This window comes from Cygnus atratus, chromosome 7 (assembly GCF_013377495.2).
Source record: "Cygnus atratus isolate AKBS03 ecotype Queensland, Australia chromosome 7, CAtr_DNAZoo_HiC_assembly, whole genome shotgun sequence".
Lineage (NCBI taxonomy): Eukaryota > Metazoa > Chordata > Aves > Anseriformes > Anatidae > Cygnus > Cygnus atratus.
This window is the reverse complement of record NC_066368.1, coordinates 27,358,188-27,377,606: the sequence shown is the minus strand read 5'-3', so window position 1 is coordinate 27,377,606 and position 19,419 is coordinate 27,358,188. Positions and strand designations below refer to the sequence as shown.

Below are 19,419 nucleotides of genomic sequence, written 5' to 3'. Positions count from 1 at the left end.
ATGTTGCCCAAACAGCCCCATGACTCCACCTGCCGCCATCCACAGCCCAGCCCAAAGCCAGGAGCTGCCCCAGCCCCCTGCAGCCGCTGGGGAAAGGTGGGCTCGGGGGCACGCTTCCTCCAGCAGCTCAGCATGGCTCAGCCCTGAGCCGAGGGTGGCTGCTGCTTTTGTTACAGCTGAAACATGGATTCCTGTCTACGATCACAGCAGCCATGCAAACTCTTTCTGGAAACGCCCATCCTGGGGTTCTAAGATGTATTTAAAAAAGGCCTCCAGTGCCAGAGCCAGAAGACAAGTCACCACAAGACAATTGCCACATATCAACATAATTAGAAAGCTACGTGCCTCAGTATGCATGGCTGCATACTTCAGGCAACCAAAGAGAAAACTGAGTCTATCCTACGTTCTTCAAAATGGACTTCAGTAGGGGGTGGAGCGAGTAGCAACATGAAGTGATAAAAAACCACCTATAGTTTTCTCTTAAGGCTTTTCTTCCCTGCTGCATTTGACTTTATCACATTTTAGATCAAACTGACTTCGTATTACAAGGCCAACTCAAACTGAGTGTTTGGGAAAGACTCAGCCACAATGGTTTGGCTTTTCTCAAGAACAAGGCTGGGGAAGAATAGTTTTCCCCATGATGAAGAAGAAAAACAAAAAACTTTATAACCATTCAGAAACTCCCAGCTTTGACGCAAAGGCTTATAATTTGGCAGGAGGACCACTGTCAGCGACATGCCTTTTGTGGTCCCTGTGAAAATCTGCCCAAATTAGGCCAAGTTTAAGCCTCTAAAATCAGTATGCACATGCTCAGTGGAGGTTTCACTGAAGTTGTCAGCAAAGCTCTCCAAAGTTTCTGTCTGTGCTACACATGCTTCATCTTAGGCTGTTCCTACAAGGTGCCTGCAATGAGCAAGCTGTATCCCAAGCCTGCAGGAACTGAGGAAAGTTTTCCTGTAATTGCCGTGTCTGCCTACCAACCAACACCACGGCACTGGGCACTACACTGAAAAACAACTGATTTCTCCCGGGGCTTCAACAGTTGTACTCAGTGCAGAGACAGAGGAATCTTCCTGATCCGAATACAGAGGAGTAGAAAGCAGAAGAGAAGGCAAAGATGTGTGTAAACAGGCACAGAGAGGGAGAAAAGGATATGCCAAGAGAGGGTACACAGACAGGTGTGTAAGGACAAGAGAAATGGGTATATAACGCACATAAGATTTATAAATGCTAGAGTATTTCTCCTCAGAATTTCCCACTGGGTTTAGGACTCCTTCAGTCCTAGCCTTCCCCATTATCCCACAAGCACACGCAAAATTCCACCAAGCAGACAACTGCTGTACCTCTTCTAGTACTTACCTCACCTAATGGTTTCCGTAATTTAAGATAGCAAACATTCACCCTGAGGACTTTAGGTCCGAAATACGCTGGCTGACCTCACTTGGTCATGAACTAAAAACAAACATTTCATCTTACATTAAAATATGCTGGAAATCAACGTCCGGAGAACTCCCTACTCGTGGCACTGTGAAACAACAGATACCACTGGATCGCCATTTCTAGTTCTACGTCTGCTCCAAACCACTTTCCTCATCACATGCTTGGTGATACGCTTGGCATGATCCAAACTGCTGAGCTTGTACCTAGAAAACTGCTACTAGAAGACACCAGCCTCAGCTAGACACGTACTCGAGAAATCAGCACAACTTACCCTTCTCAAGGAAGCCTCCGCGTTAACAGGAGTTTCCGGGTGGACCCATTTCGAGGAGGGCAGACCGAGTCCTGAGTAAGCATGTGTTCCGTTTGGATACTGCCAAATAATTGGATAAAGCCCTAGCTGATTATAGGAAGCAGAAGGATGAGCTTGTCCGAGAAGATGTGGAGACTGGTGTTGTAACATCTGTTGCTGCTGCTGGTGTGCTAATGCCAAATGGCTTAGGCTGCTAGCATGAGCAGTCTCTAGTCGCGGGTGGCCACCCAGCAAGGAGGCAGCAGGCACTCCAGGTAACACTGCAGGAAGTAGATGAGGGTGATGAACAGAATGGTGAGGTGCGGTACTAAGGGGGTGAGTGTTAATAGCGGACAAGGGAGTCTGAGTTGAAGACCCAGCTAGCAGATGGGATGAACCAGTTAATGCAGGATGATGAGCGTTTGGATTTAAACAGGTTCGGTGGGATGAGGAATGCAGAGGATAATTATGCTGATGCAAATAAGGTGAAATGTGATTAGTTCCTGTTTCTTGTCCAATCAGAGTGGGGTCCCTGTACACTGTGAAATGTTCATTCTTGTCAATGATAAGAGGACTTTTAGTAGCTTCTAGAGCACTAACTCTAGCTGGAACTGGATGAAAACTAGACCTAGGCAAATCATGATCAGTTTTATTGGCTGACCTTGTTAATCCAGTAGTATGGCTGTTTTGGGAACTAACCTTAGACTTCACAGTATCAGAAGATTGGGTGAATTTAGGCTTAACATCAGGTGACTTTGTTTTAGGATGATCAACTGAAGCACTAGGTTTGGACTTCACAGAATCAGGGACTGGACTTTGTTTACGCAGTTTACTCTCTTCTGCTAGAGAAGCTACATTTAACGAAGACATAAACGAGCCATACTGCACTTTTTCCTTTTCAGGATTTAAATGTTCATTTACTGGTAATGCTTTCACAACCCCAGGTTGTATCAAATCCATTTTGTTAACAACACAGCTAACCCAACTTTGATCAGCATCCTGTTTTCGTGCTTCAAGGAAATTTGCAGTTGCAAACTGCTGTTTTAAATCACTGCTGTGCGATTCTGTTTTCTGAACTGTTTGCAAACCAAAGGTACTTGCAGCATTATCCTGGCTCTCCTTTTCAGACTTGTTTTCGTTAGTTATATCAAGAACACATTTCGGAGTAGGAGGTCTGGGTACAAACTGCTCATTTCTTAATTCTGCAGCATGATGTTTTTCTGCATTGCACTCTTGAACATGTGGATCCTTGGAATTCTGCTCATAAGGTGTTGGCTGCTCTGCCGCATGGAGTGAAGGCTTTTCCTGCTGATCCAAGACGGATGACTTCAGTCTTTCTGTCTCTTCACGTGTTTTATCCTCCTGTATTTCATCCCATGGAGACCGCCTATCTGTTAGTGTCTGCTCTGCTCCCTCAATGGTTTGGGATTTTCCTTCTTCTCCATTTATCTTTGAAGTGTTCTTGCTTTTTAACTCATTTTCTGAATTTTGCTCTGAGGACGAATCTGTTAATCTTTTATTTGAAATTTCTGAGTCACTGCTCTCAGAGTAATCTGAGATATTGTCTGTCCGCAGTCTCTTCATATTTAATTTCTTTTCATCCTCTTCAGGTTTTCTTCTTTTACTAAGGAAATGTTTATTTTTGTTTTTGGGGTTTTCTGTAAAAGACAAAAACATGTCTGTCACATTTTCAGGCTAGCACTGTTTTAAGCAGCTCTCCCTCCCTTTCCAATAACCGTTCTTACCTCCTCGACCTATGTAATCATATCTTTCTTCCTTCATCTTCTCTTCATCAGGCATGCTACTATCTGAGCCTTTTCTCTTATTTGGCCGAGTGTTCCTCTGCTGCTGGTGCTGGTGAGAATTCTGTTTTGGTGCTGCAGTTTGGGAATTCATTGCTGGTCTGGGACTATTTGCTTGTGCACGTGTATAATGACCCTAAAAATAGTTTTGTGATTAATAGACTTAAATACAATTTTAAGCAGCAACTTTAAACATGTATTTTTAATATTCACAATATACAAAAGTATTGAGGTAAAAAGATAAATGTATCTACGTGAACTGTGTTGCTGTTCTGGTTGGAACGAGACCGCCGGCGTGAAGTGATGCCAATATTTTCACCTTTCAACAAAGAGTGAACAACATCATCTAGAAAGGTCATCTGAACCATAGAAGGATCAACATTCTGAGGTTCTAACACCTGGTTATTGAAAAAAGGGAAAAAAATAATAATGATCAGCATATGCTCAGACATATCCAATCTATATTTTCTGTATCAGTATTCACCAGTCTATGTTGTGTGTTCAAGATTAATTAGAGAAAAGCCTACTTAATCCTGACAAGCAGAACTGAGATGCCTTCTCAATTCTGGGAATAGAGTAAAACCAAAGCAAATGTTATCTTTACGTTTTATGGTAACGATAACTTTATTTTTTCCCTTTTTTATTTTTTAAATGCCACTGCTTCACTGCTCCTTCCCTCACATTGACCTGAAAATTTGAAAATAAAAGATACTGAGCTCTTCTTAGGGGGTAATCCTTAAGTAGCAATTAAAATAAACTATTGTTTTGTAAAATTTACTGCAGAAACATACTACAATATTACTTCCAAAAGAAGTAACTGCTGAAAGAACGGAACCAAAACAACTAGAGAGAATTCTAAGAATGGAAGAGTGTTACTAGTGAGGTTTGATCTTTCAGAAAGAAGAAAATGCTAAACAGATCTTTAACCAATATGCTGCAAAGTGAAAAGATTAATATTTGGGGACAATAATCAGAGCAAATGATGGTAAAGAATGGACTTCAGCATTAGACTAGTCTTGAATTTTTATTGTCACACATGATTTAGTCAGTCATTTCAAGGCAGATGGGTCATTTACTATATTAATGTTGAGTCATTACTCTGGCCTCCTGAAACAGAATTCATTATTGCCACTACAAATACCAGCATTAATTCTTTTTGTAATGTCAACTTCAGAAATACAACTAAAACCCACCACAGTAAATGCAAATTAGGGTGGCAGTAAATGCTTAATTCAATAAATGGTGAAAAGTGGATATTTCAATTGCTTGGAAGAAGTAATTGTTACTGCAGCAATAAAGGATTTCAGTACTGAGAGAAGAAATTCTCAACAGAGCTGACAGGGAAGACCAGTTCTTAAAACTAGATCACTTTACTTCAAAGACTTAGCTAGTCTAATAGCGACAACAGAAGAAAAGCCAAACTGTAGGGCTGGAATTAATCATACCATTGCACAAACATTCAGCTTCAGAATGGCATTAACTGCCAGTCCAGTGCAAAGTCAAGCTGAATTTTCAGCAGAGGAAACAATAGACATGCCCCGATGGAAGTGATAAGTTCAGTGCTTTCTAGAGTACCACCAAAAAATGGAAAAGCTCCCAGCACATAGTTTATTTAAAACTTGTTTTCCAAGCATCACAGAGTCAAACTCACCTGGTCATTCATAACAACCATAGTGCGGGTGAAGAGATCATGATGAGTAATGATCCCAGTGAACCACTGGGTGGCAGAATCCTGTCTGTACACTCTCACCCTATAACCATTTAAGGAGTACGGACCTTTAGAAGGGGAAGAAATAAAAAAAAAAAGCCATTGAGGAATTCAGCAAAAAAATGTATTAATAGGTTTTCCTCGTTTTTTAAGCTTCATAGCAATCATATGATGTGAATGGCATGGACAGCAAGCTACAAGCTATTCTGGCACAGCACTGCCTGTGGATTTTACTTTTATTGAGGAAGACATTTTAAAATGCAAATGGTACATTTTAAGTATGCTTGAAGGTCAATTATGCCAACATTTTCAACACACAATTTTCTTATCTAACTAAATCTTTTTGCAGCCATAATGACAAATGATGGGAAAATTCCTGCCTACAAACAGCAACCATACAAAAGTAATCTGAAAGGCAGAAAGTGGCAGCAGCATGTTATACAGAAGCTATTTAATAGGCTAGTCACATGCACAGATGATTTGCTGGCAAAACAATTTAGATCTTGCTGTTTAGGCTCTGCATCTGCCAAGTCTTTCCCATAAGTGACCACAGAGCTTCTCTCTATTACAACAGTCAAAAGGCAGCTGAGCGATCCAAGCCTTGCTATGGCCCCACAAAACATTCAGGAATACACACACTAGTAAGACTTCTGCAGATGCTGCGCCTTAAAACAAGAGCTAAAAAAAACGCACACAAAGATCAGTTTAATTCATCTCCAAGAGCCCACGGGGAAGGGATGAGATGGTATGACACAATACTCATTTTAGAGTTAGTTTCGAGACCCAGAAATTGAAGTTCCACGGTTTTATTCACGTTCGGTGTCTCACTCGACCACCAGGACAGTAAGCTCCATCGCACTTGGTGTTTATACAGCACTTGGTTTATGTAGCACTTCATGTGACCACGCATCACAGTCACCAAGTTCAGTTTGCTGTGGTTTTCGCTACTTCCGCAACCAAACCCTAGGTCAGGCACACAGGAACTTAAGTAAAACCAGTCAGTATCAACCTAGGAAAAGCCTAGCTTAAAAGACTGCCGGCTGCTCAGCAGCACAGGCAGGACAGGATTCCCCTGTCTTTCCTGACAAGCGGTGTTGCTGGCCCCTGCCCAGCAAGCTTCAACACCTGGAACAGACCAGGGACCTTGCAGGTGACAGCTTTCTCCACTAAAACACCCATGTGCACAATTCTGGGTCTCTTATACCCTCTGCACAACAAAGCACATGATCATAAAAAATGTTGGCCTTGAAAACAGTCAAGAGGTCAACAGTAGTGCAAGACAGTATTAATTTAGACATTTCCTACGTGTTCTCGAGGCTGAATTTAGGAACCTTAGCAAGACTTTATCTAGGTTTTCATACAGCTGAGAGGAACAGAAACTCCATGCAATGGCAACCTTCTTCCACGCACATCCACATCATTTACTGCACTGCTGCAAACTCGAGCCCCACTAAGCCATCCGAGCTGCTGCACTCAGCTCACCCCCAGAGCACATTGCCAGCTACACAGACAAGGCTCAGCACAGCACCAGCGCAGTCTCTGCCTCTTACAGACACGTATGGGCAGAAAAAGAGCAAGAATCTAAAAGCTTATGTCTCACATTCCTGGTCTCGGACTAGACGGGGTTCCCGTGGGGACACATTTCCTGATGGCTTCTCTCCAATCCTTATTCTGAATGCCCGTGCAAAATGCCTCCAGCTCAGCTCCCACACTTCTGTCTGACCCAACCGCATTCTCCGTGTCTCAAGCCTTTCACAGCTGTTCCAAAGCTCTGCCTCACACAGACAAGTCTCCGTTAACTTCTGCCCATGTCTTTTCATGCAACGTTCCCATTCCTACTTTCCGATCCCAGCTCTTCCTCTTTTCCACCCTACTGCTAATTGCACAATTTTCAGTCTCAGTCTCTTGCTTAACCAGATCCAGCCTCTCCTCCCTCCCCAGCTTCTTGTCTCATTTTAGCATTTACGATTCCAGGCCACTGGCTTCCAAGTCCTTTCGCAGTCTTCTCAGTTTACAAGCTCCATCCCTCCCTTCTCCATCCGCTGCCAGCTTCTCTTGTATTCATCTGCACTGACCCTGTGCCAATTTCTTCCCTCTTACTCCTTGTTCTAATCTGTGTCTGTCCTTCATCCCAGTTTTTATCCTACCTATTTTTAAAACAGACTTTATCTGCCTTTAAAAACTGGGTGTTTTTCTTTTCTTACATGCTGCTGGGGTATCAGGAAGGGGAAAGATTAAACTGCGGTCATGCGACACAGGACAGCCCAGCCCAGCCACAAGCAGCCATTACAGGAAAAGCCTGGCTTTGTCTCCGGCCCCTGGCTGAATCATGTTCAGCTACGCGTTGTTGAAACAGCATGTGCAGTACTATCAGGAAGTATCTTCAGGGCCGAGGCACACACAGTGTTTGAAGAGGATTGTTATATTGTTATATCAGAGATTGTAGTGATAATAAACCTAATATGGAAAAAAAAACCCTAAGATTTTAAACGTTAAAAATCAAAGACACTTCACCAAGCAAGTTCCTTGAACTGGTTTTATTTTTCCCCAAAGCTTTCAACTTAGCCAAGTTTGGGAGTTGTTTGTTTTAAACAAGGAACAAACTACTTACCAGCCAACCTCCAAGCTCTACTCTGAAGTGTGCTGCATACTGCTATCCAAGGAAAAGGTCACCTGGACCATTTTTTTCCTTAGTCTCAATTCTTGTAAGTAAATGGACTGGTTTTGACTAAATTACCCCCTCCTCAAACTGGTGTGCTTCTTTCCAAACATTCGGAACCAGACTTCAATGTTCTTCTCCAACCCTCCTCTCCCAGAAATGAGTTTAAAGTGGAACAGTCACATTAGAAAATGTGACTGCAGAAAACACTACGATATGAGATGATGACTTCGGTCAGCATCAGAGCCAATGAGGAAAAGGTTGGATACTAAAAATGCTGTAGAGGTTGAAGTAACTGAGTATGGCAGCAACCTTAGCCAAGGGTTTTGATGAGGGCAGAACTGAAAATGTTGCGCAAGCTGCAGGGAACAGGAAAATGGTGATAGAGAGGGTGATGAAAAGAATGGAGGGGAGGAAAAAGGAAAGATTACATGGCTAGATGACAGCAGCTAGCACTACGAGAGAGACATCTGTAAGTCACTGAAAGGGTTGTGCAAAATGCATGTCCTCCTCATCTGGGAGCAGACTACATGCCAGGAGAAGGTGAGAGCAGTCCCTGCCAGCTGACCAGCACCCTTGAGGTGGCTGGCACGTCACTGCCCATGGGGGCACGTCTTTCCTCAGGCCACCCCATGCCATGTGAAGTAAGCAAGGGGATCTGAAGGGCAACTTCTCTGCAGATGAGAAGAGATGGTCTGTCAGGACACCGTTTGTTTCATCTCTTCATCTAAAATACTCCTACTTTGGTGCACTCAGAGCATCTGTTCCATACAGTTTTATATATATATATATATATATATATATATATACACACACACACACACACATATATACACACACATACGCACTTACACACACACACATATATGACAAAAATACAGTTCCTGGAACAATGGGGTGCAAGTGAGTTTTGTGTATGATGTGTTGGCAGTTTCAATCAGATGACTATTTTGATGTGGCTGGGGCTTTGCTGAGGTACTGATTCTGTACCAGTGTGGACAGGGCTCGTTGTAATTGTCTTTTTATTGTTATTCTAATAAAATACAATGAACAAGCTTAACCTTAGTTTCCTTTCCATACAACCCTAACTTGATTTTACATCACCTCCCAGTCCAGTTTTGGCTACAATTCTCATCACTCTATTAATTCATGTTGTAACTGATGATATTAAGATAAAATCTAAAATGACTAATGCTGACGTACCAACTCGCTATCTACACAGTTCCGTGCATTGCTTCTTCAGCATCTTTTCACTGTGGCCCATAAGAAAAAATCATATATAGGCAAATGAAAAGCTCCACAACAGGGAAGATGAAGTTGTGGGGTTTTTGTTTGGTTGTTGGTAGGTTTTTTGTTTTTTTTTTTTTTGGTACTGTAACTTCGGTATTATACTTACCATATTCGTTTGGCCTTCTAATCTTAGTTTATCAAAGAAACCTGACAGCAAGCAAACCTCAGTCCCATCCTTAAAATACCAGATTATTTACTGCCCCCTTCCCAATCTTAATTTATAGAGTGACTGCTTAAGCATTTTTGTCCCACAGTTGCTTTACTGTTGAGCCAGGGATTTTAGCCCAGACCCACAAAGGTTAGCTTCTGTCTCCCATTGCTAGAAAAGCCTCTGCAGAGCTAGCTGGCTGTCAGTTCTGCAGAAAGTTTATGAATACGCTGCAAACATATATAATATTTAAAACATTAGCAAGACTGAACCAAAATAATGTATTCTAATTCACACTAGTTTTCACGTAACTTGTGCCTATGCTGTAAAAATTACATGTTTGCTGCAACCTTTCAGCATTAGAATTGAGTTAAAAATTGTAACTGATTTGAAAGATGATTTTCAATTGGGGCTGGATCAATCTGAAAGTATTCACCTGTGATAGAACTGTGAAGAACCAGAAACAAATAGGTATCTGAGAAGTTATTACACAGAACAGTAACACTAACAGCGCAAATAACAGTTTTACACACACTAAAGAGGGTGTGGTTTCCCTTCATACACTTCACAACCGATGTTATAAAACATGTACATTAACACTAATGATATTCAGCTGTCCTGTAATCACTAAGACATCAAACAAGTTAAGTACAGTCTGAAGAAGTCATGCACAGCTTCTTACATAGTCTTGTTTTCTCTTTAAACAAATACTTCCCAAAGCACCAGGTTAGAAATACATTCTTCATTATACCACAAACACTATGGGAAAAGCCCCACGCAACTAATGGCCTTAAACTAGCTAACACAGAATAAAAATAACACAATTTCCCAAATAATTACCTTGCATAAAAATCTCCTGAACCTTTTGTTCCTTTACCCAGGCTTTTACTTCCTCATGTAACTGCGGGTTATCCCTGAGAACTGGGTTTAGACTGTCTACGTCGTCCTAAAGTAGAGATTAAAAAAAGAACCATATGTTATGTTTACTTGCAACATTTCTGTTTATTTTCCTAAATATATTTTAGAGTACAATATTAAGTAGCTTGATGCTAATTTTACCGATTCCCTATAAATTCCCGTGTTGTCTTCAGAAAAAAACTTTTCAGTGCAACATAGTGCTAGAAGTTATTTCATGGGAACACAGTATGTCTGATCCTGCATGTGGCCAGACTTGTAAGCTATTAATAGGATCACACTTTCAAAAACACTGTCTTACTACAAGCTAAAAATAGCCTATAAAGACTTCAATGTTTACAGGTATGCAGAAGGAATTAAGCAATGATTAAATGAGTCAAAATTTTTTTCCTTGTTTTGCATATTTGTAAAATTTAATATGGACATATTGAGCATAAACACAGACTAAAAAACCCACAAAGATAATGCATAAGAGATACCTGTATAGCAAGAGAAACAAACAGCATTACTGATTTTCTATAGGTAGGCCTTTGTTAATTAGGTAATTTCAAGTAAGGCATGCTTTAATTTTTATCTCACTTCTCCTGGATTCTCACTCACTATTTCAGTAAGACAAAATCTGGGAAATTAAGGCTTATTTAGCAGCACCATCCTTCTAGCAAGGGAAAACTAGGTACAAAATCCATCTCTGAAAGCATGGCTTAAATCATCATTCGTCACTGGACTCTTTGCATAACTATTTCTCAGAACTTCAGAGAAGATTTGCTATTTCTGCCTTTGAGGCTGTGGTAGAGAAATAAAGCTGCACTGCAGCTTGGTGCCTCCTCATGCAGAAGGCGGCCTTGGAAATCCAGGAACATTCATTTGTGCTGAGATAAATTCAGACAGCTAAAATAATCAGAGCGATTCTCGACATACAAAATGTAAAATGTTTTATCAGTACTGCAGCTGAGATCAAGTAATTTCTTTCCTTGATCTCCAACAAGTTCCTTGATGTTTCACAATTTATTATGAAGAGCTCTAGCCATAGAATATGAAGATACAAGCAACACTCATGCAATCATGCATTGCTGCCAGGCCCTCGAGTGACATGAGCAATTTCTCTCCATTCATCTGAATGAGATTATTCCTGCTAACTCACTGATCACAGGATGTCTATTTCAAATTCAAAATTCACTTCCTGACACTTGAAGATTTGCTGTGCTCCATTATGGAAAGCGCATCAATGCTTTGGCTACTAGAGAAAATGACTATCTTTCCTTGTGCTTTTGAAAAGGATACATCCTCAGATCCAAAAGGAACGGTCACGATGATCTTTGTAATACATGTCATATAGAACAAAGTAAAAGTGAAGAGGAAGTCAACGGGGCCTCCACCACCAAGTTAGAAACACCAACCAGGCAAGTGTGTTGCTAACTTTGTCAGAGGCACAAGAGGGTCCACACCAGAATTTATTCAAGAATGGCAGACTAGCAAAATGCTTTCTCTCCTGGGGAACCTAAAATGGATATATTAGCCGTTTTATTTTCCTTTGCAAATCCGTCTTTGGATTGATCCTGCATATAGAAGTAACACCACCACTGGAAAGAGGGAATGCTTTGCCAGGGGAGGCCAGCAGGCCCTGGAGCTGTGTGGCAACCAACCTTCTGTCCTCCTTCCCACGCGCTCTTTTGCAGTAGCTGCGGGAGATTCCCCTACTGAGAGTTTCACCTCTCAGATCCACAAACGTTAGGGCTAAGCAGTGGCCTGAGGCACTGCAACACTGGAAGTCTGGCTGACCTAAAAATGCAAATAACATGCAGAGCTTGTACATTTTCAGTAACTACTTCAGTTCCTCTAAGAAAATCAGTATCTTTGTTTCAAGACTACTCGCAGTGGTCAGGCACCATGAAATCAGACCCGTTACACTAACAATATTCTACTTTCCTGAGTTCTTTATGCAGTTTCTGAGTCTTTACTTTTTCTTTTAACACATTACTTTTGATTAGCCCTGTTTCTGAAGGCAAAATACACCGCTGCTGTTCTCTTTTTTAGATTTCACACCCTTCCTAACCGTCTTTGCCTTATTTGAACTTAACACTGAGGATACTGGCGAACCTTCTGACAATACTTTTTTGTTCTGTCTCCTATTCAGACGCATGACGTACTGGTACCTGTGATTGAATGCTTCATGTGAACACTTAGAAAAGGAGACTGCAAAGTCCACTTTGTGTTTCTCTTCTCATTCTTGGAAGAAGATGAGCTCATGTCAAACATGAGCTACAAAGAGCACTAAAGAGGTTGAAGATCCATTACACAAACTGCACACAGGTATGACTCGGATTATGTAGAGGACATCAAAGTGAACCTAAGGTTTCTGAACACCTGCACACACAATACACGTTTAACATGTCATCAGTCACTGCACTAGAGGAAGCATCTTGCTTCTAGATGCGAGCATGCTATGTACTGGTCAATGGAAATCAGAATAGCAAAGCAAAATTGTAACTGACAAATGAAGCTCAATACCAAGACAAATAAAAGACTCCTGAAATCTCAAAATACGCTTCTTTTGTGTATATATTACCTACATCTATGAAAAAACATGTGCCATGACTGATGGTTTTTTAACATTAGTCTTAAATTTGAAAATCTAGAAATCAGCAAATTCATTACATAATATAAGGTGACGGCCTTAAGCAAATGGGTTTACTGCATACCCCAAACTTTAGCAAAACCAGACAGGGCAACGAGCAGAAGGCTGATGACTCGCAGTCTCCTCTCTGTCGTAGAACTGAAGATGAGCAAATCACTCCTCTGCAGTATGCAGTCTTTTCCCTTAACCTGCACGTATGCTGTTCAAGAAAACACAACTCTTGTCTATTGACTTAAACCTTGGCAATTAAGACTTTCAGTTTTCCCTTCCTTCTTGGCTGGACTGGAAAGATCGACAGACTAACCCACAGAAGAATTAAATGCCCTGCAGGGTTTTCCTCTATAGCATGTTCCTCATTTGAAATAAGTTTTATTCGCAAAAATAAATATGGTGCCTCTCTCAGACTAGTTTTTCTACAAGTTTTGGAATATATTCTCCACAAAGATGTTAATGCTGATTTGAAGCCCTTATGAAATGCAAATCAAAATGCAAATAAATGGGACTGCAATTTTATTTTTTAAATATACCGTAGAATGTTCTTTATATACTTCATACAGCAGTGGTCCCTGCTCCAAGAATGACTATATACTGCAGAGAAGACAAAGAGCTTATGGGCCAGAAAAATACAGTAGTAATAACTCTTCCTGCCCTCGTGGGAGCCAGTCACATGAAGCAATACAACTACCTGAAGTTTGCCAACCTATGGCAGGTCTTACAGATCTCTGCTGCTATTTTATTTTGCCTTCCTTCCAGATTGACAGAGGAATTCACTTCTGGTGGAATGGACTTTTCCGCTTAATTATCTGAAGAATACTTGAATCTGCCTCAAGTCTCTTAAGGTGAGAATTCTCAGGTGCTGGCAATGTGCTGGACTCCTGGAAGTCATAAGGAGCATAAAGAATGAAATTTCCCCAAATAACTAAGTGATCCAGTGTTTTTCTGAGTATACCTATTCTTTCTTCTGGTGCATTAGAGCAGAGCAAGTTGGAAGCTACAGAGCACACCATCAGGTTGAGATACCATAATGCTTCAACCAGACCCACTGCTCACTCCTGGCAGGAAGCAGAAATCTTTGTTTGGAGAAGCATTTTCAGAGAGCTTATTTAGACAAACACAAGGTATCATTCAAAGACACAGGTGAACAAATACAGATCACTCACAGTGCTTCTAAACTCCTTTCAGTCACAACTCAAACAGGAATTTCAAAGCAAGTATCCACAGAAAAAACAAGTCAAAAACTAAACACATACAGAATTCACCTTTGAGCTCCATCCACAAACAAAATATTGTTTGAGATACTGACAGGCATCCGTGGATGACCAGAATCTGCATGCTGTCCAACAGGCAGCACACAAAGCTCCTTCTGAAAGGCTCGAGTGATTGCAAGCTCCTTTTCCTTTTTGGGTAGCAGGACATGTCTGTGGTGGGAACACTTCCGCAGCTCTCTAGCTCTCCAACAACCCTTGTGCTATTAAACCAAGATGTTTCCTCAGCAATTTAAACTACATTTTAAAGTCACTCTTCATAACCTTGAGGGGCGGAAACAAGTTCATTAAATTGAGAGGTGAGAGCCTGGAGCATGAAACAAAAACTCAAGAGTGCATTCAAGTACCTGCCCCCCCAAAAACGCAGCCTGTGTGCTGCATATAGGAAGGTGTGGAAACTCCACCATCAGCTGTCAACCCTTCCTTTTCAGTGAAGGAGAGGAGAACTGACGATATGTATTCCAGGAAAACCAGCCCTGGAAAAACTGTGGCTTTTGGCACTAAGACGGCTTAAAGTGAAGCCTTGAAGACCAAGTCTCAACACACGTCATGCAGTAAAACCTGCAAACGTTTACTTGGGAGAGCGCCTTCCTTAGGCACAGTGTCTACAATTGGCTTCAATGCATAAAAGACATCTTTTTAGTATCGGTAGGAACTCATTTCAGCTAGCGTTTTACAGAGAACGACTAAGTAGATTTTGCAGTCCTCACAAAGGTCAACACCACATTAGTCCTCACCATCTGTGGCTTAATTAACTATAGCTTCCTCTGGCTGCTTAGAGGTTTTCTGATGATTTAGGACACGAATTAAATGAAAACTAGTACGTAACCAACCTGAGAGTCATGTTTACAATGTTGACAAAGTATGAGCTGCACACTAAAATAAGCATTTCATTAGTACTTTAATGGTAGAGGGACCACATTTAAATTCAAACAGTGCCCATGAAAAATTTGAGATCAAAGAGTCAGGAGCTTGAACCTTCAGTTTCCTGATCACACGCATTTTACCCAGCTCAAATCATTGTCTGCTCAGATTTCCCCATGTTTCCGACCACACAACTTATCAACACTGCTTGAGCTTATTGCACATTGAGAATTACATTAAGTCATTTGACACTCTGTTTGGCATATTGCCCTTTGACTTTATCCATACCTGCATACTTCAAAACAAAGTGAAAGATGCCTCAAAAATAGTCATTTCACCTTGAAGATTTCCCAAATGTATACTCATAAGAATTCCATGTCCGTGCATCCTTTTGCCCATCCAAAACGTGTGCACAATCCTCTCCTTTCATTCCTTGATAACTAGCCTTCATTTATTCCCTCTTCCTTTTTCTTTTATCTTTCACTTATTATATCACCTGACATATATCTGATTATATCACTATCTGTAATAACCTTTCTGTGGTTACAATCTTTCCTAACAAACCTTCAAACTTAATACTGTTGTGCCTGATGCCAAGCTTAAAAAATAAAACCACCAGGAAACAGTGACATAAAATCTAGACAGGCAGGTTATCAATGTTCTTCACAAAACATTACCTATGAATTGGTAACGTCCCTGTGCCGTGCCACAAGATTATTTTTTTTTTCAGTGGCAAAAGAAGAGAATTCATCTAGAGCAGAGAAACTGGCAGCAACGGGCACCAGCTGCATCACCTGGAGCAGGTGTGGCCATGGCCAAATGGACCACGGCAAATCCCTACAAAGCAAAAATTAACTTTAACTGCAACTAAAATTAATAGATCTGCTGGTCCGCACATCTTTGTGCGCGCGTGCATTGCCCACCAGTGTGTTCTTTTTAACTCGCTGCTTTCTGACAAGTCCCCGGCCACCGGCAGAAGGCTGAAAAGTTCTGGGGGGAGATGCTAACTTCCCAGTTTACCTTAAACGGCTTTGTCTGAGCGAAGAGGAGAGGCTCAGGCTTACCAGGCGACATTAGTGCTTTCTATGTAAACCCAGCCCACACTTGACCTATTTTCTGGTGCTGCTGAGTGCCTGGTCACCATTTGCCTCATTCCAATGCAGCAGCTGCTGGGCTACTTCTGAACCAGTCAAGCCAAGCCTGAAGGCACAGCCCTGGCCCCTCGACCAGGATCAAAGTCAGGATGAGGCCAGCCGTGCCTGCAGGTGCTTGGATGTGACGCAGGGACCGCGCTCGCCCTACCTGCGCAGGCACAGTAAGGGAACACCAATCATTTATCATTTTACAAGAGGCTCCGAATGCGTTGTTAACAAACGGACAAACATGTATAGATATCTTAGACCACATACATTTAAGACTGCCGGTTATTTTCAGTATGTAACAGCAGTACCTATGAATAGAAAGTTGACACTACAGGAAAAGAAGATGAAGCCCAAAAATTTAGTAATATTTCAACTGTCAGTGAACTTAACATCTGTCAGGAAAAGCTATCAATAATTTTTCTTTTGCTCCCCACTCTTCCTTATGCCTAATACTTGTCCCCACACACCCTTACTTCCTTCCTCATTTCATCTGTACAATTAAAGAGTTGACGCTGATTTTAAATTATAATTATCAGGTTTGAGAATTAGGGGGAGTAGGGCTGTGCACATTTCTCCAAATCATGATTTCAGGCTTGAAAAAGCATCATTGCACTGATTAGTTCAGTTCTGCCAGAATAATTCACATCCCTAAGAACACCAAAAAAATCTATGGAAAAAATATAAAACTATGAAAGATTATGCTATGAAAAATGTATTAAACTTGGGAACAAATTATACAGAAGAAAATCTAGCTCATCATCAAGTATTTTAACTCTCAAACACAAAAACAAACAGAGGTACTTGCCTTCCTGTAAGACTACCGATGTCTCAGGTGAAACACGCATGTTGAAAAACCTGCTTTTTTACAAGTCAGCTCACTAATCCCACAGCTGTAGATGAGAATCCAGGATGGAAAGACAAAAGGAAGACGAGAGCAGCACACAGAACGAGCATGCAGCAGGGAAGCAAGCAGCCATCAATGCAGAAGCAAAAGCAAACCTGAGCCAGGCAGATGTTGCCACAATCAACTTAGAAACCGCTCTGGTAACTTCTACAACAGTCCCACATTTGAAAACCACGGATTAAAGAGAAGAGATGACCCTTACACTGATGGGTTATGTCACCCTCCCCCTGAGCAGCTGGGACAAAGTGCTGTCACTGTAATTCCAATCTGGGTCCTGATCTGATTTGCAGATTAGGAAGAAAACAGAAAAACTATTTGGCTGGACTGAGTGGGATGTAAAGCGGAATCTCCTGATGTGACGTCTCTTTTAGCATCTGATCTAACGACTTCCCCAAACAAGGGGCTCCTACCCACCGAACTGGTGGCCTGACAGCTTGCATTTAGAAAGCCACAGTAACCATGTGTCATTTATGCACGGAGAATAATATAAAGCTCAAGTGAACAGTACTCCTCCAAGCCCATTTCCTCCCTCATTTTGGGGACACAGCCACACACTTGCTTTTCTTTCACTGTCCATGCAGTCATGCTTCCCTCCTTGTTGCTACAGACTCCACACGCTTATCCCCAGCACCTCAGCAGTACACAGCTTTCTCCTAGTTTCTCAGCTCCTAAGAGAGCCATGGAGTACCGGTCCTCCCCCACAGCCAACAACCCTCCAATGGTGTGGGGACACCGGACCAAGCCTTTGAGTCACCTACCAGGCAACACAATGCTGCTACCACAGCTATCTATGGGAAAAGAAACCTCAAAGCGCAGACATTTCCCTGAAGCAAACAATTAGCAGAAACAAGTTAATGCTAACAAGGAAAGTAACAAAACGAGCAGATAGAAAAAAATCTTTTGTACATTGATATTAAATTTTAAACCTAGACCCAGACACCTCATGAATCATGAAGAGCGTTCAGAAGGTTTCTAGCAACTCTCCAAACCATATCCCTTCAAGGACAAGCTGTATGGATGGAGATGCCTTTAGGCAACAAAAGGAAGCGTATTCCTTTGATCATCAGTGGTCTGAACAAATGGTCCGCTAGAGAGGCAGCCTAACATCCCTAGAAATCAAGCCACAAGTTCAGTTCTTGCTCAGAGACTGACAGTTTCATCAGACACATCTACCTGGCATCGGGGACAGCAGAAGTCCCTTGCGGCAGCTTCAACTGGCCGGGCTGCAAAGCCGCACGCTGCAAGCACAGGTAATGACAGAGCAGCTCCCTCACCTCTTATCTAAGGGTAGTTACCTCCAGCACGTCTTTTATACCTCGCATTATTAGCGAGACGGTATTCATTGACAAGAATGCTGCTAACTAAAACTTTAAGGTATTAAAAAGCAAAGTTCTCTCAATTCAAATCTGCAGAACACTATCCAATATGTGGTAGATTGAGAAAAGCTCTTACCACCACCTCCTGAAACATTCATTCGAGTACACGTCACTGCGATGAACCACTCAGCTCTGTAACTTGAACTGCCATTAGCTTAGCCCAGCAGCAGCTGCAGAACCTTCTGCAAATGTCCTCAATTTTATCTCCCAAACCTGAACTCTTCAGGAGCTCTGGGAAAGCTGGGTTGGGAAAACAAGTTGGACAATTTCTTGCAGAATTTCATTCCGAAGACTGCACTTTCCTGGTGTCAGGGACACGGTGCAGAGGCTGGGCAGGCAACACTGTGCAAACGTGGAAATGCTGCCTCTGCTCTAAGACAATATTCAAAGCAGAGAAGCCATCAACAAGCACTTTTTCATGCTAAGGGCTCTGTTCTGACCTGCTGGAGCCATTTTAGGTATTTTCCCTATAAATAACAGGGGCCTGACCAGCTGGGATGCACATCATATTTGGACCAATGCTGCAGCTCTGTCCAACTCCAGAGAAAGCAGTGGCCGTGCCTTTTTATGGAACAGATGAATAATGGTCTTGCAGACAGGAAAGATTAAACTGCTAATCAGAAAACACGGGTATTTCAGTTGTTGCTGCAATAAACACTTTGGGGTAAACCTGGCGAAGTCATTCAGTGGTTAAAATTGACACAATGCTCATCAATTTCACAACATTTGTCCATTGATACAATTACTTGCACACAGAACCAAAAAACTCCTATCAAAAACATAATTCAAGACTGTATTACATCACTTGAGGGGGAAAAAAGCAGCTTGTCAAGCACCAAGCTACAAAGTCTTATGTATCCTAAAATCTGCTTTAACCTGATTTTGTTTGTTGTATATCAATGCAGTGGGAAGAACACATTCACACAGCCTCTATGGTTGAAATATAATTTCTATACTGTGTGTTTAAAACTCACTAGTAAAG

The 19,419-nt window shown here is 41.7% G+C and overlaps 1 protein-coding gene across 1 annotated transcript in view; it reads right to left on the bottom strand.

Annotated features, from left to right (window-relative positions):
• JMJD1C (jumonji domain containing 1C) overlaps nucleotides 1–19,419 on the bottom strand; it is a 158,809-nt gene that overhangs the window by 29,268 nt on the left and 110,122 nt on the right. The window contains 5 exon segments of the mRNA XM_035541389.2: nucleotides 1,712–3,387; nucleotides 3,475–3,667; nucleotides 3,786–3,929; nucleotides 5,183–5,307; nucleotides 10,177–10,282. Of these exon segments, the coding sequence (XP_035397282.1) occupies nucleotides 1,712–3,387; nucleotides 3,475–3,667; nucleotides 3,786–3,929; nucleotides 5,183–5,307; nucleotides 10,177–10,282 (2,244 nt within the window).